The following is a 24,818-nucleotide window of genomic DNA, read 5'->3' as shown; positions in this document are numbered from 1 at the left end:
GGCGTGTTCAATTTGCAAAGAAGGAGAGAAAAGATTGAAAGTGGCTGTAGGTTTAAACTATGGGGAAATTGAACGCTCCTGACATTCCTTTGCATACCATATGTATAGACTTTATTGGGCCTATGGAGGAACTACCTCTCGCTGCGTTTTGCAATTGTTTCAATTGACTCCTTCAGTAAATGGTTGTCTGTAGAATTTTTAAAAGACATCACTATTGAGACCACCATTAAACATCTAAAGCTTCTTTTTCAACAAGAGGGTTTTCCAAGTGCCATTGTTACCGATAATGGGACACAATTAGTTTCTCAGACTATGCGTTCTTTTTTGAGTACTTGTGGGATTACACATCATCGAACTTCCCTTTATAACCTGCAGGGAAATGGTTTATGTGAGCGGATCAATAGACTTGTGAAAGGCACGATTCAAATGGCTCTTTCAAAAGGTAGTTCTGTAAATGACTTAGTCCAAGAAATGGTTTATGCTTATTGCACTACTATTCATGGTACAAAGGACAAATCACCTTTTGAAATCATGCAGGGAAGGGTTCCGAGTACTAAGTCAACTCCTTCTTGGTTAAAAGATTTGTTGTCCAATGATGGTCAATTGATAGAGCTTACTGTAGCAAAGACATGTGCTTCCAACATATCTAAAGGGGACCAAGTCAAAGTAAAACCAGGGAGGGTCTCTAAAGGTTTGTCTAAATTTAGAGGTCTGTATACTGTTAAGGAAGTGTTTCCGCACAAGTGGTTCTTACTAATGGTGAAAAATGGAACACTAGGAGAGTAGCTTTATATCAGAAGGGAGGAAAAACGTGTTCTGATGTTGCTGCTGGAAAAAATCAATCTGGTTTCTTTTACAATGATAGGAATAGTGGTTATATGTTTACTTCTACAGAAGATTCTACTACTTCATATTCTTTTCCAGTTCACAGGCGAAGTGATGGTGGAGGTGATGCTACTGACTCACAATGTTGCAGTAGTTTGACTAGTGTCACTTCTAATTCTCCTATTTCCTGCACTGTGCCTCTCCCTGTTAATTCTAAGACTTCAAGGTATCGTAGACCACCTTTATACTTGAATGATTACTGTTGTGATTAATTCTGATATGTATCTTTTATTCTTTATTGTTTTCATTGTTAATGGTTGTATTTCTTTTTCTGTATAATGATGGAAGATGTATTGTATATTGCTTGTACCTCTAACTCTATGATCCCTGTTTCTCTATGTCAAACTCATATGTTTCAGAACGCTGATGGCTCTGACTCATGTTGGAATCTTGTAAGAGTCAGTTTGTACTTGGCCAGCAGGCGTTGGGTTGACTGTTGTTCCTTCTCCCAATAAATTATCTCTACTACATGAAAACGACTGCAATCTACTTACTACAGTCTCCAATCCGGACACCGACCCCCCCAGCACTCAATATCCTTTGTGGGACAGCTCGCCTGCGGACTTTGGTCATCGTCGACGTCTCCAGGTCCTTGTGGCTGCAGAGTCAAGCTTCACCTCTTTGCACCTAAGGCACCCGACATCGGTGGACATTCGTCTACCGAGCCCCTGGTCACCGGCAAGTGACCCAGACTCTGTCCCTTCTGCTTTCAGGATCTTCTCATCTCCGATCCAGGCTTGGATCACACCGGACACTTTCCTCCTTCATGGCAGCAGCACTTTTCAGCATCTCACCATTGAAAACTACGAAGATTCTCGACATCAATTGACACCTATGCACCGGCTTCCCTGGGTGAGGTAACACGAGTACTCGGGTGCTCACATGGGTGCTGGAACCTTCTAAGTCTAAAAGGGTTTGCTCAAAGTCCTCTTCTAAGTGTTCATATACTCAAAAATTCCAACCACGACTTTCCCATAGGATTGTACCGAGGTTGCGGCTGTGTTCTCACACTGCACGTGTCCCCCGTGGGTCCCCTGTGTCACTACCTTGGGTGGTTCCTTATGGTCCCAGCAATTCTACGTGCTCTAGGCACTGTGTCTAGTCAAGTTGGGGTTGTTATACCACTTTCTTAATATATGGTTTGGTCTCCCCCTGGGGCCACTGTGTATTGTGCTATTTACTGTCGTTCTAGTGTTTTGAAATTGTGTATCTGGCTCTCTGAGCTCATAAAGAGGTTAGTAGAGAGTGTTTAGTAATAAATACATATATTTTATATATACCTTGTGTGGTTCTCCTTTCATTTGGTCATTCAGGAGGTTACCATCTGGTAAACCAAGCTGCTTTACATTCCTTCGAGACTTAGCCTGAAGGTTGCTCTCCATAGCTACCACTAGAATAGCTTTCAATAAAGGTTGTATTTAACCTAATCATCAATAAGGGTTGTTTGGATTGGTACAAGGTGCCCACTATAACTAGTGGACAGCATATACCAGGCCAACTTCTCAAATATACCAACAGCCTGAACTCACCCAAATGCCTAGTTGCAGCTCTTTTCGCAGTATACACTTTACAGGAGTTCTCTGTCACAAGAAAAAATTTACAGAAACACAACATTTGGAAAAAGCAAACTACTCTCACAGAATGCAAAATGAAGTACAACATGAAATATAAACAGGGTTCCGTAGCAGACATTGATTGTCTGAAGGGGATTTACAGTCACAGTAGAGCAATTGAGCTGCGTTTATGTTTATAAAGCTATGAAAACTACAGAGCTTAGTAAGGGACACATTTCAAAGTCACTGTGGGATCTGTGACCTGATAGGACCTGCTTTGATTAGCCCTGGGCCTCTCAGCATAGCTGCCAAGTTTTCCCTTCACATATGTGACATTTTCCTATTTTCTGTGCATTTATATATGACATTTCATTGCTTTATGTGTGACACCTAAAAGTGAAGAAAGCCGTTAAGTTCAAGTAATTAAGTACATTTCTGGAATCATCCCCCATCTTCGGAATGTATTTCAAAATCCTATTTCTGCAGGAAGTACAACAACCGGAGGATAATCCACCAATAGTCTGTCCCATTCCAGACTATGCTTCTCTGTAGCCCATATGTTCCTAGAACAACAAGGTCTAACTACTTCCTCATCTTCCCCTAAACGTGATCTTATAACGCCCTCTTCCCGCCGTGTCCAAATTGAATCATCGACCATCTCCTTCAACCTCAATTCCTCCTACCACTGACCCTCCTCCCGTCCATTGGGACCGAACGGTAAGCTTATCACCGCCACCTGATTACCGCATCCGTCAGGTGGGCGCGTCCACCCACTGTACTCCGGCCGCAAACAACAATTCCAAGTGAAGCGGCTCTAAAGTTGTCTCGCGAGTTTGACCGGCGTCATTGCTGGTGACGCCATTGGATCGTCCATCCAATAGGAACTCGACTCTACCGATCAATAACGGACATTAGGCTCTCTTAGGGCGGAAACTGGTTACTTTCGGTGGGGACAATAGCAGTAATTAGCAATCGCTGATGATGATCTGAGAGAGGCGCACATTTTACAAAGCCACCTGCCACGGAGCGATCGCCATGTTTAGAAATACTTTCCAGAGCGGGTTCCTCTCCATCTTGTATAGTATCGGTAGTAAACCACTACAGATTTGGGACAAGAAGGTAGGTTAAAGGGGCCAGGGGGGAGGGGAGTTGGGGTGGGAAGGAGGGGTGTGTGTGTGTGTGAGTGTTGTTGTGGAGGAGGATGGAGTGAAAAGGAGGGGAAATTAGTGTTAATCTAGTTTTATATTACATCATTAGTATTTGGGGGCTGAAGCGAAAGGTGGGTCAGTGGGGAGTACATAACTGGACCTCGTTATTACATAATTGGGGCAAATAATAGTCATTGGTCAGAGTTTTCTGTTAATTTCTGTTTCCAGAATTGGCATGTGTATCCTAAAAACTTCAAGCCACCGAAATTTTACACCGGACAAAACCATACGTGCCAACATGTTAGGACTGAAAAGTGGGAGATTTTGAAAAAGAATCAAGGGTGTGAATTTTCCCCATTAACTTTTTTTATTGAAGCTGAAGAAATTTGAGACATTTGTAATTTAAAAAAATTGGGAGTCTCCTGTCTGAATCGGGTATGTTGGAATGTGTGCAAAACTTGGTTGCCACGCTGATCGTCTTGCATGGATATGCCCTTTTAAAAATTCACTTCCCTAAATCATACAAACAGTAAGACATTTTTTAATGACACTGCACACGTTCCATTGGTTTGCTGATGTGTGGCGCAGAGCAAGACTGGTTCTAGTGATGTGAAGAGCAGGCAGTGGCACAGCAGGACCCAGTGTCAGTGTACCACCGAGGGCTAGGGAGGGCTAGGGGGAGGAAGGGCGGGGTATTCAAGACTGCCCAACATTATCTATCGGGCTTTGCCACAGTAATGGGGTTTGGGTCACAGGTGATATTGAGCTCTGCTCACATTCTTCTTCTGTCTCAGCAAATTCTCTTAGAAACTAAACAGGTTCAACAGTTTAAGCTCCAAGCTTTGTTCCAATTTTGCTCATAGTGTCATCACTGGTAAGAATATGTGCCTTGATAAGAACACTGGGCATCTCTGGGTCAAGTTTCTTGAACAGAATATGAAGCAGGATCAAGGGCTTGATGTAGGTAATTCTAAATTACCGACACATAAATACCAAATTTTACTCGATTCGGTATTTATGAATCGGTAAATTAGACGGAGGGAGATGTAGGTAATTTTAAATTTTAAATTACCGAATCGGTAACATTCGGTATTTACCGAATCGATAAATACCGATTCGGTATTGCCCATTGATTCCTATGGGCCTTGAAGCCCATAGGAATCAATGGGCAATACCGTTTCGGTAAATACCGAATCCTGCAAGGGTGTAGGGGGTGTCACTTTGACACCCTCTAGCACTCCAAGTTAAGGCTTGTGTGACATGTGGCACACATACATGCCCTAAGGGCATGTCTGTGTGTCAGATTGCACAGGTATGCATGCACAGATGTGCATGCACACCTGAATGCAGTATTTTACCACCCAATAGGATTGGGTGGTAAAATACCGACTCTTAAGGGCCTGTGGCACTCTTAGGAGTGTCTCCCACATATGGATTTACCGAATCGGTAAATATACCGATTCAGTATTTTACCGATTCTGTAAATTTACCGATTCGGTAAATTTACAGAATCGGTAAAATATAGGCCCCCTACATCAGAAAACCCTAATACCGGTCGGTAACGGGCGAATTCGGCCGTTTCCGACCGGTATTACGGCTCCTACATCTGGCCCCAAGTGTCTTTTTTTGCCTATTGCATAACATATCCATAACTCTGACAATCCTTGTCTTATGAACATTGCAACAAATCTAAGTAGCACAATCATAACGTCTGTGTCAATTGACAATACAATGACTCGATTGGAACCATTTCGAATAGCCCACTCATGTGGCACAACACGAAGGTCAGCTTCCTCCAATTTGCTGTTAAATTCTTGAACAATATAGCCCATACCTTTTGAATATATCTTTGTAGGCACCAACTCCTCACTGACAATCATTCCACTTGCAAGAATTGGAAATTTAGTGTTCACTGAAGCATCAGCAATATTTTGGTGAGTAAACATCTCCACTTTCATCTTGTTCGATATTGATGCCCAGAATTTATCAAGTTGTACAGGTATAGGTGCCTAATTTTTGAGGCAGGCAAGGTGAATTGTTCTACTTATAGACATTCGCCTGATTCTCTCACATTCTTTGACAGATAGTTCAAGATAACTGTCAAAGACACTGTGGAGTTCTTGCAAGGTGCACACTGACTTTGATATCTGTAGAACAGTATGAATGACCTCCCCAAAATTTTGCATGGATGAAATCTTGACCATTCACAATTGTGACATATATTCAACAACAACAGCAGTTTTCAACGAGGACCCATTTTTTAACTGAAATTGTTCAGGTGAAAGGTTTTTTTGAGCTCTTGTACACGTATGTGCTTCACTGGTTTGTTTGCTGCATCTCCATCAAATAATGCTTTTGTTGGAAGAAGATCATTTGGCAGAATGTCCTTGATAAATTCACCCCTTTCTTTTGCTACATCCATCTCCCTATGTGCTTGCGAAAGTTGTTTTTTTGTAACCTGTTTTGTAGTGGCTGGTTGGACGAAACTCTTACTATGGCAATTAAAGCATGGAAGTTTAGCTTTAGTGATTATGTCAAACAGCATTTTCTCTTTCAATACAAATCTCTCCTTCAGTTCTGCGTAACCTTTCTATCCATGTTCCAGGACATCTAGTTGACGTGTCTTTATATAGTTATCCACATATTGTTTGTTCACAAAGTTGTATAGTCGCACAGGCTCAGTCGTTTCAAAGGGGTTTCCTTGCTGCTGTATGAAATGAAGAAGGCTGTCAACATGTTTATTAAAATGTTCCCCTCTCTTTCCCACAAGTTCGTGGTGAGGAACAGCTTCACAATGGTCCATTAATTTTGAATTTGTCATCTCTCTGAAAACATTGAAAATTGAAAGTACTTCTTGGTAATTTAGCTGCCATTGAGCAACATAGTCACTTTTAGGTGTCTGACCGACAGTTCCCTTGGAGCCTTTCTGCAATCTCTGGATTGTCTGTTCCTTTTTTCATATCTGGAGCCACAGCATTGAACCTTCCCTCTATGTCTTTCACCACAAAATGTCTTCGGATGAATTTTCCGTAGAGGTCGGGATTATCTACCTCTAGCTTCTTCACGCTTTCCAAATACTAGGACCCATATCTCAGGTAGTTTATGCAATCAAATCGGGAAACACAGTAATCAGTGACTCTTCAGTCTTCACATGCAGCTCCCAATCAACTTCCCGATCAGCATGTACCAAGTTTTTCACTAGACTTATTGTGTAAAACATTTCCCCAGTACTTGCAAAGTTCTGATTTTCTTCACATTCTTTGACAGACTCTACAAACTTGGTTTTCAGGTTTTCTGATTTTGAACTGAGTGTATTGAACATTGCCTTGCTTTGCATTTTGTCTTTTGAATGAAGTGCGCCCTGTGCATTGTTCACTTCTGAGATAAGATATGCGAAACCTAATTTTTCATTCTTGTACTAGAAAGCATTACAACGCAATGTTTCTATAGCCTCAGATGTGATGAGCATACTTTGTAACAAATTAACATAATGAGTTCCGCTCAATACTGATTGGACAGTTTTGCTTCCAAAGATTTCAGCCTCAATAAGTGCATCGTCTATGCCACATCCACTGAGATAACTTCCTGCACACTGCAACACAACTTTTGCCATGTGGAAAACGCCCATCATTGGATAGAGATCACCATATTCTACTGGATTGTTCATGAAAATGCCAGCTACAATAGGGAAAACACCTTCATCGCCGAAAATTGGCAGGATAGGCTGGTCTTCAAGCTGAGCACGCAAACTTTTTAGAGATGTGTATACTGTTGCTTAGTTTGTGACTAGAGATGGAATTACTGATAAAAATCCAACCTTCTCAGTGGGACGGTATGGTCGGAGGACAGAGCATGAATTCCAGCCCACAGAGGAACTGGCTTTTCTTCATCCTTCAGTCCGCACCGAATAAACATTTTGATAAATTCAGTTAAATCAGCTTAGCTGACCGCAACATCAGGTAGAAAATGATTCAGGTTCTTTGCCACTTTTAAACTTTCTGGTAGACTGGGACATGTTGATGGCTTGTAATGATTTTGTACACGTTGGCAAGGCAGTTGAGTTATAAGTTTGTAGCTTTGTTTGTTTATGCCTACAGCTGACACAGCTTGTTTTCCAGCAGCTAGGTCATTGGCAAAGTCTTGAAAAAGCACAATGGCAGTATCATGTGTGCTGGATGGTCCAGACAAAGAAGAGCTGTTTTCATAATCAAAATTATCAAGAGTAACAATTGTAAATTCTTTCCTGGTAAAGTGACTTGGAAGTGGTGTGCTGTCAGATTCACAAGATGTTACAACATGAGCTGCTAACAAGTTTCTTCTCCTTACTATGTCATTATAACTTGTTGATACACCAATCCCATTCATTGAAGTGAGATTAGCTCTCTACTTTTGGACATTGCGTGGGCAGTCATCATGTGTAGTGGGTTTTTCTTTTTGCTGTGATGTAATTCACAAAACATGATTTGGAAAAGACAGTACATTTGCACAGCATAGGCCTGTCGGTTCATGGGATTGTTTTCCACTTCTTCGCTCATACCTTTAAAGCCATCATCAATGTTGTTGGCTTCTGTTCCGAAATCAAGAACTTTAGTTTGTAACACTTTTGCTTTGCTGATATCAAACAATGATGTAAAAAATGTTAATACAACATCAGGCCTTCTTGTTGACTCCCATGATTTGTGGAGCTCGGGGGCATCACAAAATTTGCTATTAAGTCCAAAATCTAAATCTTTCCGGGTGTTTCTTAAAATGGTTCCTGCTGATTCTACTGCATAAGTCGCTCATTCTTTTTGTTAGCCTAACACAAACGAATTCTGTCCTTGTACATTCTCACCAGAAAAGTCTTAATTTCATTATTATGGATCAATACAGTTTCATCTATGTTGACCACTGTTACTCTGATCTCACTGAGTGTAAGAGTAAATTGATACTTGTATAGCGCACTACTCACTCGCAAGGGTCTCAAGGCGCTTGTACGAATACCGCTGTGGAACCCATCCTGGCTTTCCCAGTGAGGTGTCCACTCCTGGGCACCCCCAAGGTGGAGGCCAGGCATCCTTAGCGTTGTGGGGGCCGTTGTGGAGATTAAGCAAGCAATTGCCCAGAGTTGCAGAGTTGGACTCCATGATTAGAATAGGCACCGAGGCGAGAATTATCAGGTCCGTGGAATTTTTGAGCCCAAGACCCGCCGAGGCGGGGAATTGAACCCTGGTCCCGGGCTAGACGTTTGCATCTGGGTCTGCTGCTCTAACCATTGAGCCACACTTCTCCATAGCCAGCACTCACGAGTGGCTTTAAAACGGCATTTGCTTTTGAATCCGTATCCAGCACTCACGAGTGGCTTTAAAACGTCATTTGCTTTTTCAAGGTGTTCAAACCTAATTGAAGTCTGACTGTTACGTTGCTGCTGGAAGCTCATTGTACATTCATATTTTCGAATATATGCATGCCTGCAGTTCGGGTGGGCATAATACGCTGCTAATACATTCACCCTGCTATTTAGGTCAGCTACTCAACTGAAAACTTTATCTTGGAAGAAACTAGCTGCAGATAAAAACATCTTTGTCTTTTGAGACTCCAGTACTTTGTACTTTGTTGTTTTGTCAGTCTCTTTGGCCCTGCTTCTGGCTAAACCACAGATATCACATTGAAGATCCTTTGCTTTATGATCAGTTGTTGGAGGTGGACGAGGGGTAGCCATTGATTTTCTAAGGGGATTTGATTTTTGTTTTCTATAGCGTTCGAATGCCATGAGGCTTCTTGGCGCTGCTTATATGACAAACTATTACTAGTTACTGATGACCTACAGTTGATTTTCAAAGAGCCAGGTTGTCAATAATTTCCTGAAGGAAATAAATCGGGGACTTTTTTAAATTTAAAGGTAGCATGTTTCATAGCTTGGATGTTCCTGCTATGAAACTCCTCCCTCCCCAATATGCTCTCTTAGTTGTGGGGAATCACAAAAAGCTTGTCAGCGGATGATCGAAGATTTCTTTTTGGAATGTACCACCAAACAAATTGTTTTTTTAAGTAGTCTGGGCCTGACTTGTGCAGTGCTTTATAAGCTAGGCAAAGAGATTTAAATGTGATCCTTTTGGCAACTAGAAGCCAATGCAGTTTGATTAGAAGCTGATTCATGCTTGGCACTGTCAAGCACAGACAGGCTTGCCTTTGGGGCACATTTGGCACACCAGCGGCGTGAACGTGGTAAGGTATTATTTAAACAGTCCACTAGGCAGAAGGAGCGTGACCTGGGGGGCATGATCGAAACCTCAGAAGGTGGGTAAAAGAAAGCGCAAACTGGGGTCCAGCAACCCCTTAGTCCAGCGGCAGGTTCCCCTGCAGAAGGACCATACTGGTAAACAAAATCGAATTAAAAGAATAGTGAGATAGAATCTCGCATAATAACATTAAAATTTGGGTACAAACCCGCCATAAGATAGCAACCCAAATCTAATCAGGGAGCCAGACAACTTCCAAAACAGCTCCACAGTGCCTACAAGGAAATCAAAGTGGACGATCTTCGACCAAAAGGTCTGTGCAATTAGGTTTGAGGTGTAAGCTGCGCGGATGCGCTGACATATTCTTTAAATAGCCAGCTAGGCAGAAGGGGCGTGACCTAGGGGGCATGGCTGAAACCTCCTAAGAGCCTCGGATACAGCAAGCAGGTGGGTAAAAGAAAGCGCAAACTGGGGTCCAGCAACCCTTTAGTCCAATGACAGGCTCCCCTACAGACGGACCATACAGGTAAACAAAATCTAATTGAAAGAATAGTGAGAAGGAATAACTCATAAAAACATTACATTTCGGGTACAAACCCACTACAAGATGGTGCCCAAATCTAATCGGGGAGCCAGGCAACTCCCAAAACGGAACCACAGTGCCTACAAGAAAATCAAAGTGGTCGATCTTTGACCAAAGGGTTTGTGCAATTAGGTTTGAGGTGTAAGCTGTGCGGACATGCTGACTTTTTCTTTAAAGAGCCCACTAGGCAGAAGGGGCGTGGCCTAGAGGGAGTAGGCAAAACCTCTGAAGAGCCTTGGACACAGCAAGCAGGTGGATAAAAGAAAGCTCAAACTGGGGTCCAGCAACCCCTTAGTCCAGTGGCAGGCTCCCCTGCAAAAGGACCATACTGGTAAACAAAATCAAAATAAAAGAATAGTGAGAAAGAAAAACTCATAAAAACATTAAAACTTGGTTACAAACCTGCTACGAGATGGCGCCCAAATCTAATCGGGGACTCAGGCCACTCCCAAAATGGCACCACAGTGCCTACAAGGACATCAAAGTGGGGAATCCTCTACCAAAAGGTCTGTGCAGTTAGGTTTGAGGTGTATGGATGGGCATTGGGTTTGGTTGTCGTTGCTTTTTCAGAAGACTCAGATTCTTGTTGTGGTTCACTGGTTTCTATTTTTTGACACATTTTTTCCAGGCTTTTTTCAATTGTATACGACTTGTAGCACTTGTTACAAGGATAACATGTTTGATCCTCTTCACCCATCAGTTTCAATCTTTTGTGAACTTCGTCTTGCCATATTTCTGCAGCATCACAAACTCTCTTCTGTCCTGCCGCAGTTGACACAGGTTTCTTTGTTGAAGCAGTCCTCAGATTTTGTAGTTAGCAACACTCTGTCAGGAGGTGAAGATCCTCTGCTACCACCTGCTTTACTCATGTTTATGAATTTGAATTAACGGAAAACCTGCAATAAAAACATGATTAAACTTATTACCAATATGATGGCTAAAAAACATAATTATAGAGCCGCCAATTTGGAAAATGACGGAAGGGTTGCTCTGAGGAGTTATTTTCTTTCTCTATAAGACTACTTAACCCCCAAAACCTTCCTGTTCCTGGTTCCTGAAATATTACATCATCACTGCAACACATCCACCAATGTTTAAAAATGCCGTCCAGACAGATTCGGCCCGGATTAGAAATGCCTACCCAAGCTAAATTACTTTTCTAATGATACAAAAACATAATTCAAAAATAAAAATCTCTGGACAACAATTTTATTACAGAGGTATATCAAGAGGCCAGGACTAGGTGAAGCCCAAGGGAATGATTGAAGGCTCTGCCTTCCTTCCTGCCAAGTTTGGTAAATCCATTAGAAATTAGATAAAAGTAACACTTGTTAGTAACAGCATTTAGAAATTGCATCATACAAAGACCGACAAACAACGCAGACGAGTCATGTCAAAATCTTCCAACCCCTTCCGAAGATCAACAAACCCCTCTAAAACCTCTGTCGATACTACAGCAGCTATTTCTGGGGAAGTTGATCAGCACGGTAAGCCAATACCAACCCATCTCTTCTCGTCGCTGACCCTCCAGTGTACTAGTTCATGGAAAATTACCTAGTTCTTCACTTTTCTGTTAAATACTGAGGGTTACTCTGAAGGTCCTTAAGATTTCATTGTTATTTTGAAGAGAAATGTTCATATGCACTTCAATTCTGATTTTGGAGCCTTCTTTTCTATTATAGCCACACAACCCTGGACACTATACTGCTGATTCGGCTGAAGACACACTTCTGTTGTGCCAGGCCATCAACCACCATCCAACTATGGGGATCTTTTGCTATCCAGAAAGCATGCGTCTGAATTTTAATTTTACCTGAATGCCTGATCTAAGAATATAGCATACATGGGAACCAATATTTGGCATTAGTTTCCTGACTGCACCACACCTTGGAAGTAAGGCTTTTGACCGTGCCATGCTTGGATATTGTTGATAAAAAAATTTAAGACGCATGGCATGTGTACATTATTATGTGTTTTCCCTAGATCTTTCATTGGGATTATAACCCTTCCATTCCAATAAATAATAAGACTTACCTCCTACTCTCTTTATATCTACAATTTTCTTGACCTCAAATTCTTCCTGCTCTTCTGTCTCTACTGGTGAAGATGGACTATTCAACCTAAGTTCAGGAGCAAAGCCCTTCAGTATCGAATTGTGAAACACTGGCTAAAAAGTCAAGGGAATTAATTTTTGCCATGAACTTTTATTGAAGCTGAAGAAGTTTGAGGCATTTTTGATTTTAAAAAATTAGGAGTCTCCCACTGAATTGGGTCTATTGACATGCATGCAAAACCTGATGGCCATGCTTTTCTACTTGCATGGAAAATGCCCTTTGAAAAAACATTGCTCTAAATCAGACGAACACCTATGAACGGCATTTTTCTAATGACATTGCGCACAAGCTCTATTGCCTCGCTGCTGTATGGCGCAGAGCAGGGCTGGTTCTAGTGATGTGCAGAGTAGGTATTTTCTCAAAGGCCCAGTTTCAGTGCACCACATAGGGAGAGGAAGGGCTGTGGAGGGTTATGCAAGCTTCTGCCCAACAATATCTATCTGGAATTGCCACAGTAATGGTTCAGGTGCAAAGCTCATCCGTATAGAATTGTGAAACACTGGCTAGATCTTAAATCCCCGGAAAACAATAATTTCACAACTTGTAGGGCTTATCACCTTATCCATGAATATGGTCTATAAATTGTGGCTGAAATTTTCTATTTCATTTTAATCCTAGACATCTAGGTGAAACCCACACATCATCATAACCTCAAATGTCTGGCCTTCTTTTCTTAAGTGGTTGTACTTTAAATATTTTCTTGGCCCTTTAGATTTTCCTTGCCTTTTCCTTAACGTCATATACATGTCGAACAGATTGTCCTTTTGCTGATGCTGACAGATGTCCTTGCAAAATCAAAACGCTTGGATGCCTACGATAGTCAAAAAGAATTATGTAAAACCGGTTGGCAGATTCACTCAGTCATTGTGTGCAAATTCTGCTGTCCAGCCTAAATCTGACCAAGCTTCATCCAGATTGAACAAATATGAGCTCAAGAACTGTTCCATTTTTAATTAGCTCTCTCAGTTTGACCATCTGTTTTTGTATAATGAGTAATGGAGCAGTTTGACTGTATTTTTAATTAACTTGTAAGCTTTTGCCAAAAATTTATTGAAACTGACACCCGCTATCCAGTGTTACCACTGATGGAATTCCACGCATACTACGAGTTAAATGAATAAATCTATCAATTGTCTTGCATCCAATTTTTTTAAGTGGACAAAATAATTTTACAAAAAGTGTCCATAACAGTAACATAGATTTATAGCCCATACTAAAAGGAAGGCCCACACTCCATTCTATAATAACCGTATGATTGATGTGGTGCTGTAAGTAAAGGTTGTAAAAACCGCAGAGGCGGTGTCTATTGGAGTTAGCTCTTACACACATATCTTTACTCATACCTGACCTCCAGAAGTACCTTTTTACTAACTCTTGTCTTATGTATTCGTTTATGACCTGCTTGTAAATTGTAAAGCGGTTGTTGCAAAACATTTTGTTGTATCTCCATTGTGGGTATAACCAGGGTCTTACCATGACAGGGCAATCCCCTTATGGCTCTACTGCTATCTTGCATAAGTACTTCTTGAGTATCTGTCATTGCCTTCCAGATTTATTCTTTGATTTTCATAACCGTGATCAAACAAATAAAATTTCTTTCAGCTAAAATAAGTTGTCAAAACAGATTCAGTCGGTTCAAGAAGAGTATCTGACATCCTGGTGATAGAAATACCCCAAAGCAAGAAATACAAGTGAAGTGACGCAGGCCCATTATGCTGCCAGCAGCAGCGCAATATTTTGAAAACAGAGATAAGAGTACTAATCTTATTACAAAAGAAACAGAGCCAAAGCCCTAGGGTAAACAGCAGAAGCTTCTAAGCTGGCTGAAGACAGGGAAGAAAGAAGTGCCGCTACAGGCCTGATTTCTGAAGGATGCCGACCATGATTGAGAGGGGCACACTGGCGCCATTATATATCAGATCGCAGAGACAGATATAAAGTGCCAGAGGACGCAGAGAAATTAATGAATCATCTCCCAACTTGAGCAGAAAGGCACAACACACCGGACAGTTGGGAAGAATGGCCTCATTGACCTGCTAGGGAAAGAGGCCTAGAATGTCATTATAGCTGTGCCCAGAGGAGTGAAAGCAAAAGAAGAAGCAGCAGGGGATCAGCTCCCAAACCCTGAGATATATGAGTGCAGGGCGCTATGAGAAAAGCCAGTAGCAATGGGTGGGCTGAAAAGGCTACTCAACTGGACCCCAATGAGTAAATTTAGTTCATCAGAAGCAGGGCAGTGGCGATGGGTGAATGCCCCTGGTTAAATGTATGTATGCAGTATTTCTGTGGCTGCAATCTAGCCACAAGGCAGTGAAACACTGCACAGAGTCACACAAGCATAAACTCAACAAGTGATTTGCGAAACAGCTGGTTTGTGGGCTGTTAATGTATTGACTTTAAATATCTGCATCTTCAACCATTTCCTAAATTGCAGCAACAATTGGGTGGCCGTGATGGATAGGGGGATGTTGTTCCAGATCCTGGGTGCATAGATAAAAAAGGCCTACTGCCTTGTTGCTTCCTTGTTATACTTTTTAGCATGCAGCCTGAAGGTGTCCTGGTTGCGGAGGTACTGAGAACCATCAGAGATGGTACACTTGTCTGCAAGATAATAAGCAGGGTGCTGATTTTGATGTATTAGACAATGATACAGCTGGTTTTGAAGATTTTGTGGGCCAGCAAAGGCAGCTTATAGAGTTCCACCAGTATGTGGGGGTGATGTGAAAACAATTCTATGTCAGGACCCGGTGGCAAGGATTATGCCACGCTTTCTTCGTTTATTTTATTAGCAGACATATTCAGTAACTATACAACCTACATTTCCCATCTTTCATTGGGAAATAACAAAAAAAATACATTGTCCAATCAGGGCTTGACATTACCCTTTTGAGCCCCTGTCATCCTAAGCTCGTCCTCTTCCTTCGCCTCAGTGAAATTAAGCGAGGGACCTCGGTCCCCTTTCTGTTTGTATAATGTGTTTTTCTGCTTTTACGTTTCTTGCTGTACTTGAGCAAATTGTACAGTATTGTTGTTTAAGCTGTTCAGCGGCTGCAGGAATGCTCTGTCACGGCCTTTCATTTTCTATTCGGGAGCTCTGTGGAGCCGTGGGAGCAGATACTCTGCGGTCTTCCGGCTGCCAAAGTGCGTGCATCTTCGCTCCATGTGTGAGATATGCAATCGCTTCTCTCCCCTGCTGCGTGGCTGGACAACGCTTTCAACGATCTAGCGAATGCAGGCGAGCGTTTACCTGATCATGCGTGTGGTCAGTCAGGGTGCCCTCACACTGCCTAGAGTCTATACGCCCCCTGGGGTATGTATTTGCCATCTATTAATATACAGTGCTGCTGCTTGAAAAAGGACACTGACCTAGGCTGTGGTGATTGGCCAGTTTAAACCAAGGCCATAGAGGTGTTCTTTGGAGGCTGTTGTCTGTGCAAAAACTGTAGCTTAGCTACCCCCTACTCGCCTGGATCCACCCAAACCAACAAATTGCCCTCTGTGCCTACACCTCCCTAAGGAACTACTTACCTCCATTACCTGGGTAATATGGAGCAGTACAACGAATCCTACACTTTCCAGTGTCGGATGACATTTGCCAGGCGGTGGATACCTCGATCTATAAGGTGGTTTCAGATGCAGGAGCGCCTCTGGAGAAGAAATTGGTGGAATATGCACAGAAGTGACTACAACCCCTCCCTTCGAGGGAAGAACTACCTTGGCCTTCGGCCCGCTACCTTCTAGGCTGCCCGTAAATCCTGAGAACCCATGGAGGCATCCGAAGCCCCAGGTTTTGATCTGGATGCCTTTGCCAGACTTGAGAAGGCCTTCTAGGCTATACTTTATCCACGGGCCCGCAGGGAACCCCCATCATACCACCTTGTAACACACCCCATCCTCCCTGCCTCCGATGGATCCCTGGTGGGATCGGATGGAGACTCCTATCAGGAACGGTCCCGGAGGCCACAGAGGACCCCTTTGAGGGCAGAACCTCCAGCGAACACCCCTGACGATGCAGAGTTCGACTTGCTGGACCCGGAGGCACTCATACAACCCCGCTTCGTGTAATGGTCTCCAGTCGAGAAGGTCCCCACATATGTGGCGAGAGGTTTCATAAGCCTTTGGATCAAGAGATCTGCAACAGTCTATCGGCGGAATACCACTAACCTTAACTGTAGGGTAAAGTTGCGGCTTAGCCGGAGATTGACACCAAAATGGCCACTTTCTTGGCCAAATATGTGCAGGATCCAAAGAAGGGCATTGACCGCTCATGGATGTCATGCCAAGATAAGTTGCTAGACTTGACAGGGCATTAACTAAGATCCTAGACATGTCTAAAGATGCTAATACATCTGGGGCCGTCATCTTCCCTGAGGTACTCTTTGGCTTGGCCTAATGGGCAGTGATATTTTTAGGAAATGCTAACTGCGCCATTCCTGCGGAGAAGCACAGATCTATACTAATCAAGATTGATCCTTATTTAGGGGATTTAGGGACCTCAAGAGACGGGGCAGGTAGCGTACGGCGGGCTCTTTGGTTTACCTTTCATCAAAGAGCTCGAAAGGTACGTCTCCACTTTTAACTCGCTTGACAAAGCGCAATCTTCAGTCAAGTGCATATTTACCCCCCTCCTGGTTTTCACTGGCGCTAGCTGTGGTAGTGGTTGCTCACCCTGCTGCCCCCAGTCATAGGCCCCTAGTAGAGGTCAGCCTTCAAGGAAGGAGCAGTGGCAGGGGCCCACTCTCTTCGGGGGACAGTACCCCACCAAAGGATACCCACAACACAGAGGATCTCGAGGTGGTTCCCACAGAGGGTCTCCTCTGCCAACACACACAGTGAGTCTTCAGTTGATTTCTCACAAGCATTTGGGGGGCAGGTTGGCACACTTCGTACATCTTTGAAAGACTCTTACTACGGACCTATCACCTTCTCAGGGATGGAGGCGGCCCGTATCCAGGTGGAGAATCAGGAACTTCTGTCCAAAGTGACCACCCATCACCCTTTTGGCTTCCTCAGCAACATTCTCCTCGTACAGAAGCAGGATAGTGGGCAACTTCCGGTCATCAATCTTCAGGAGTTCAGTGAGTGGCTGGTTTACCTCCACTTGAAGATGGAGGGCCTACATTTCCTCTGAGACCTTCTCCGACCCAATGATTGGCTGATGCGCCTGGATCTGAAGGATGCGTACCTGACGATTCCGGTATTCCCGCCACATCGTCAGTTCCTACAGTTCCAGTTGGGATCCCAGACCTTCAAATTCAATTCCTTGCCGTTCGGCATCTCCTCACTCCATGGTGCTTCACCAAGGTGTCCAAGAAAGTGGTTAAATATCTAAGGCCATCGGGGCTCCGCATGATCTTATATTTGGACAATATACTCCTCATAGACCAATGCCCTCAAGCTTTGAATTTGCACCTGTGGATGGCAGTGGATGTCTTCCAGTTCCTCGGATTTATCATACAGTGAGAGAAGTCAGTCCTGATCCCATCCTAATCTCTAATCTTCCTGGGGTTTGTGATCAACTCTGTGGAATCAACTTTGAGTCTCCATTCAAGAAAAATGGCCAAAATACGACATAAAGTGTGCAGGACCCTGGCAAAACCCTTTACTTCTCTCCAACAGATCACCAGAGTAGTCGGCCTTCTGTCCTCCTCCATCCAGGCCATTTTTCCAGGTCCCCTTCACTTCTGGGCTCTGCAATTCCTGAAGGCATCACACCTCCACTGTGGCCTCACATACTCACAACAAGCCAAACATACAGGCCAAATATGAGCTGTAGTGGTGGCTCACATATATGGGGCCTAGGAATGGGCATGCCATTTTTGGTTCACAGTCGGACACTGTGATAGAGTCCGACGCCAGTGACTTCGGCGGGAGGAATGTTGTGGGGAACTCACCACCGGAGGCCAATGGTCCACCTCAGAGCAGGCCCTATGCATCAATTGCCTGGAGTTGATGGCGGACTCATTTGCTGTGAAATATTGGACAAGAGAACGTGCTGAATGCTGCGTACTTTGAAAATAGACAATGTGGCGGCAGTACACTACATCAACCATCTGGGAAGCACACGCACCAGAACTCTATCGGATCTTGCGAATATTTTCTGGGAGTACTGTCTTGATCACCCTGTTTGGTGGTGGTGTAACATCTACTGGGCACTGCCAACCTAGTGGCGGATTGGCAGTCTCGCCATCTCATGGATACAAGCCTGTGGAAGCTGTTTCCAGAAGTGTTTTAGGCATTATCGGGCTGGTGGGGTCCTTTCAGGATCGAACTCTTTCCATCCCGGCTGGACCATCAACTTCCAGGATACTTCAGTTGGAGACTGGATCCCACCGCAACAGCTACCGATGACTTTCTCCAACACTGGTACAAGGAGACTGGCTATGCTTTCCCTCCATTTCCGATGATAATAAGACTCACAGTGAAGACACATTGGCAGCAGGCAGACCTTGTGGTAGTAACCCCAATTTGGAAGTCGCAAGCCTTGGTTATGGTTCTTCTGGAACTTTTTTTTTTTTTTAGTTCAGATGCTTTATTGATTTTTCAAAAAGAGAAAAAAAAAACAGAAAACACCAGAGTGAACCACTTATCAAGGTTGATACAGCATGTAAATACAAAAAGGTTCCCATATAATAGAATAGGATGAAAAGATTATCTCGATGAAAATACAATGGAACTATCCTCTAATAAACTAACAAAAGAGAGAAAGATTAAGAAGAAGAAAGGGGAATAGAGAAGAGCGAAAAGACGAAAGAAGGATAGCAAAGTTTCTATGTAGCTGTACGCACAAGAATGATCCATTAATGACATATGTACCATATAACCTACGTATAATACAAAATATAACGTGTACATAGGAAATAAATCAAAATTATACAGCAGGGTTGGTTACAGTCTCATGGCGGTTAAAGAGAGTCAAAATAGTTGTCCAACGTATTCCACATCTGTCTGGATGAGGGTTTCCAAGGATAGTTTTGTAAGGCAATGTTGTCTGCACCCCTAAGGTGAGTAATCCAATTTAACCAGTTGTTATAGGCAGTTTTGCTTGTGTCTTTCCAGTTTGTAAGAATCATTTTCATAGCAGAAGTTCATAGAAGATCTAGGAGAGCTTTATCAGTAACAGAGTCTAAGTCTATCCTTAAAAAAGCCAATGGTAGGGTAGAGAGTTCTTTAACCAAGGAACATTTAAACAATGCAAATAAGAATTCAAAAATCTTGTCCCAGAAAGACCTCACAGCCGAGCAATGCAGGATAAGATGGGCTAAGTCCCCTGTTTCTTGGTTACAATTCCAACATAATGTATCGTTCCAGACCCCTAGAGAAAATAATCGGGCAGGAGTCCAGAAGGCTTTATGTAAAAGCCAATATTTGGTTTGAGAGAGCACTGGAGATATCTTATTGCGCGAGATAGAGGTCCTTAGTGCAGACCATAAAGGTTCAGATAATGGAACTGACGAGCGCAGATCCCAATATGTTACAATCTTATTATTGAGGTTCGAGGTTTTAGGACGGAGGAGTTTATATATATCTGGGAAACCTGGTGACCCAATTTGTTTATTTTTGTCACAAACAATGGCAATGATGGTTGACCAGTGGAAAATATGGATTTTGATACAGCAGCTTTTACGTTCAGAAAGTTATAAAATTCAATATAGGCTAAATGATATCTAGTTTGAAGGTCTGAAGACGTAACTGGGTACAAGGCCCCCTACAACTGACAGGGGAAAAAAACACCTTTCTCTACCCAAGAATCAAAAGTTAGGCTTTTGCCTTTGTAGAGTATTGTACTATTATGCCATAGTGATTCCATTTTAGACCCTTTAATACTGATCTCCAATTGTTTATCTATTTTTAAAAGTGCTAGTTTATTCCTAAAAATAGACTTAGAACTAGCTGGACAAAGGCGATTTGCTGAAGGAATGAAAGTGGGTTTAAATTGTTAAGGATAGCTTTCTCAACGTTCAACCATACAGGCGTAAAGTCAGCAGGGGGCGAGATTCAATATAAGCCCTGTTTAGCTAAAAAAGAAAACTGGTGTAATCTAAAATCCGCAAGATTCACACCACCTAATGATTTGTCAAGCTGTAGTTTGTTAATGCTGATCCGTGCTTTTTTCCCTCGCCAAAGGAATTTAGTGAGCAGGATATCCAGCTTCTGATGAAAGTCGTCTGTCAAGAAAAGCAGTAGCATACTGATGAGATAATTAACTAAAGGAGTGACCATCATTTTTATAGTTTCAAGTCTCCCCCACCATGTAATAAATTTCGGAGACCATGAGTCCAAAAGTTTTTTGATTTTATCTAGTGTTAATTTCTCGTTCCGGTGCAGAGTGTCTATAATATTGTTATCAAATTCGATTCCCAAATATTTAATATAACCTGATTGCCACGTTAGACCTGATTCGCCCAAAAGCTTGTGAGTACAATGCACATTTAAAGGTTTAACTTCTGATATTTCTCTGTTGAGTTTATACCCAGAGTGAGCGGAATATACCGTGAGTGTAACCATCAGGGCTGCAATTGATGTGTCAGGTTGTTCTGTCACTATTAAGATGTCGTCTGCATAAGCGGCTAATTTAATTCGAATGCCATTAATATCCATCCCTTTAATAATCGAGTTCAGTTTAATATCCTGGATAAGGTGTTTCAGTGCCAGCAGGAACAAAGGAGACAATGGACATCCCTGTCTGGCACCCTGGTGAAGGGAAAAGGATTCAGATAGGGAGCCATTAACAGAGACACAATTATGTTAGGGCAAGAAATTAGTATTTCAGAGTTCTTGTGGAACTTTTGAGGGATTTTCCAATCCGTCTTTCTCAGAACCATTTCTCCTCAAATATCCTTCTGGGAATCCCCACCCACTGGAGGTCAACAGGTCCCTCCTGCTTATGGCGTGGAGGATCACAGGTCTCACTGGCAAGTCCAAGTGCTTTTGCACAACATATTGACACAAAGGTGTTCGGAGCTCATTCCACCAGAGGGGCTATGTTGTCAAAAGTGTTTGCCCTTGGGGCTTGCTTGGAGGATAGTAGGATTGCTGCAGACTGGTCAGATTGAACCTTTAAGAGTTGTTTTTCTCAAACCAGTTCCCTCCATTGCGACCCTGGTGGTAGACAAGCTTTAAACTGACATAATACTCTCCTCCGGGCGTAGAATGAAACATTTCCTAGCAATCGTAAAGGAAAGTTTCAATTCTATTAAGGACACAGAGGTGAGGATTAGCCAACCCTGTTGCTCCGTAGTCTTCGCCTGCCCAGCGTTATCAATGGTTCAGTTATTGGTGTGAGTAATATGTTTTGGTTCAAATTACATGATTGTTCTATAAACCAAGTTACATTGGAAATGCTATTTCCTTCAAATGTTCTGTGTTTAGGTGCACTGAAATAATTATCGGTTCTCCTGAGTCCCTGGTATGAATTTTGTTTAATGGATTCTTGCAGTATCAGAGTCGTCCACACAGGAGTGAGGTGTTCCATTGTTGGCTTTGGTCGCAGGTTGAAAGAGGGCGAGCATAGGCAGATGGGTGCTCAAAAGGGTAATGTCGCACCTGATTGGACAATGCTTTACTGTTGTTTTCTTGCTATTTCCTCATGAATGATGGGAAATGTAGTTTGTATAGTTACTGGATATGGCTGATATTGAAATAAATGAAGAAAGCATGGCATAGTTCTCTCCTCTGTGTCCTTAATAGAATTGAAACTTTCCTTTACGATTGCTAGGCCATTATTCAGGCCCTGGATGAAATGTGCCGTGGTGTGTAGGATGCCCATAGGGTTGCCAGTGTGGAGTCTTGGAGTCCATAGAGCAGGGTGTTAACACCTTCCAAATGTAAAAGTAAGGGCTTAGGCAGCATATCTGAAGTCGCTTTCTAGAAGAACCGGTTTCACTTTATTTAAAAGAGAGAGCTGGTTCCAGACAATCTTTATAGTTTTGGCATTGTATTCATTAAGGGTGAGGCTGGTCTTCAGGGTGTATCCCAGTGACTTGGCATTCAGGTCTGGATGATGTGCAGGCCGTGTTTGAGGAGTTGACTGCCTGAAACAGTGGAAGCTTTCAAGTAGAGTTGTATATCTTCAGCTTAGTGGTGAATCTTGTTTCTGTTATCAGTGAGTGGAGCACTAAGTTCAATGGTAGAAGTTGAAGATGACAGGAGACATTAAGTAACGGTGGGTAACATTACAGACAGCAAGGATCCTCTGGGACCTGGATGCGCCCATATGAACAAACTGATCTCAGCTGGAAAGGTACAAGGAGAACCAGTGAAGTAAAATACTATGCAAGCTTTCTAGATAATTGGTATAGGGGGCACAAATACATAACCCAAAAAATCTGATTTTGATTTGCCTCATACTTTGACATGTAAAGCCAAAAGAATACCAGGATGTGATCATTGCATAGAAAATGTGCCAACACTGGTAGCTGCTCACAAAGGCAATAGGAGAATGAGGCGAGGGAGCGGATGTGGAGATTGAACAGAGGCAGTTCTAATTGATTAGAATTCCTACACTGGCCAGAAGAATGGGGAAAGGACAAACCCTCAGTCACTAAACCGGGTAGGATGCACCCCATACTCAGGGGAGGGAAGAGAGAAATTGCCCACAACATGTGGTGGTCATGGGTGTAAGAGGGGGTGGGGGATTTCAATCTCCCTTATCATAACACAATATGCCAAAAGATATCCCACCAAAAACACAACAGCAAGTTATTGTGATAACCAACTGTTTACTGTGATAATCTATGAGACTCACCTTTTGCAATGGGAGATTTTTTTTTTTTATCAGACCCTCACCCACTCTGGTGATGCTTCATCGTCGGGTCTCATCGTCGTCTCTAAACATCAGGATGAGCCCAACCATATTCAAGGTAGCACTTTGACTATAAATTGCAATCAGGTTAAAAATACTTAGAACAACAAAGGTATCCCTTTTATTAGTGGTTCTTCAGATATGGTTAAAAATACAAAACATGGGGGATAACTACAAGGATCTAATGTTCCTATTACCCGATCTACTTTGTTGATATGTTTCATCCCAATTTTTAAGTCCATTAACGGACCAGGGCTTCCACCAGGACATCAAAATCTAGACGCCCCTGTTAGGAAAAAACTATCATTTAAAAAGACCTTTCCAACTTCTGTACTAGTGGGGAAAATCACATATACATGTAACACACAGATTCATGCATGTAAGAGGATTACTAGCCCTCTCGGACAGGAATGTTCAATCTTGATTCCCTGTCATAGAATCGTTAAAGACAACATGGGAGGAGGAGGGGGAGTCGCCCCTGTAGTCACACAGTCCTTAAGGGTGCTGTAGCGCACTTAAACTAATTTGGTCCTCTCTCCTGTTGGGTCCAACCATTGCATAGGGTGAGTCTTATAGGCTATCATAGTAATCAGTTGGTTATCACAATAACTTGCTGTTCTGTATTGAGAAGGACAAACACCCCAGACCATCACCACAGACTAAAATGTATCAATATACCAATGGGGTGGCACAACCACAGCAGACCAAAATGACAATTGACCGCATTTAACACAGTCAAAACCTACTGTGACACAGATCCTGCCCACCATTGAGAAATCCAGAGAAACACTGGAGGAAAAACTTAACGCTATCTCCTTAGAGGTGAACCTCCTGCAGGTAGACCTATGTGAGGGCAGTGAAAGCTCTCTGGAGACAGAGAAAACAGTTGATTAACTGAAATCAGAGGTAGCTTCATGTATAACATGGTTCAATCTCTGTCCCAATTTGCCCACCTCTTAGACAATAGGGTGGAAAATGCAGCCGGGAGATTAATGAGATCAACTTGAGGTTTGGAGCATTTCCTGAGAAAATAGAAGACTCCTCTGCAGAAGTAATCTCAGAACGACGGATTAGGGTGGTGTAGAAACTGAGGGGGACTATCTGCATGTTTTATTGTGGAACGGGCCCATATGGTGCTGACAATGCCACCAATTTCTGGGGTGTCACCTAGTGTTATGATTCCATCACTCTATCTGAGGTGCGCTGTACATGGACTAACTGCAGCCTGAAATCACCACTAAGTCTCTGTATGGCTTCTGCCTGCCTCTCATTTCTGTCTTGGACACATTGAACTTGATGTGTGACCAATCTGGACAACTTCCTCTGTTGATGCATCACTTTCACAGTGTGTGCAAAACTAACCTCTTATCTGGCTGCTGCTGTGGTAGTCTTGCACCAGCCGGGGGCACAAATGTCTTCGAAAGGAAAAAGACATGAATAGAAAGTGAAGAGGAACTCTTGGACTGGAGAACAAAGCAGAAGAGTCAACAGGAGGTAACAGGAAAGGAAA

The 24,818-nt window shown here is 42.8% G+C and overlaps 1 protein-coding gene across 2 annotated transcripts in view; it reads left to right on the top strand.

Annotated features, from left to right (window-relative positions):
• Positions 1-3,323: 3,323 nt before the first annotated feature.
• Positions 3,324-24,818, top strand: part of CFAP20 (cilia and flagella associated protein 20) — a 455,963-nt gene continuing 434,468 nt past the window's right edge. For both annotated transcript variants that reach the window (XM_078669003.1, XM_078669002.1), the window contains exon 1: positions 3,324-3,557. In XM_078669003.1, the coding sequence (XP_078525129.1) occupies positions 3,474-3,557 (84 nt within the window). In that variant the 5' untranslated portion in view covers positions 3,324-3,473. The remainder of the gene's footprint in view (positions 3,558-24,818) is intronic.

This window comes from Lissotriton helveticus, chromosome 12 (assembly GCF_964261635.1).
Source record: "Lissotriton helveticus chromosome 12, aLisHel1.1, whole genome shotgun sequence".
Classification (NCBI taxonomy): domain Eukaryota; kingdom Metazoa; phylum Chordata; class Amphibia; order Caudata; family Salamandridae; genus Lissotriton; species Lissotriton helveticus.
The sequence above is the reverse complement of the archived record's forward strand: the minus strand, read 5'-3'. Positions and strand labels throughout refer to the sequence as shown.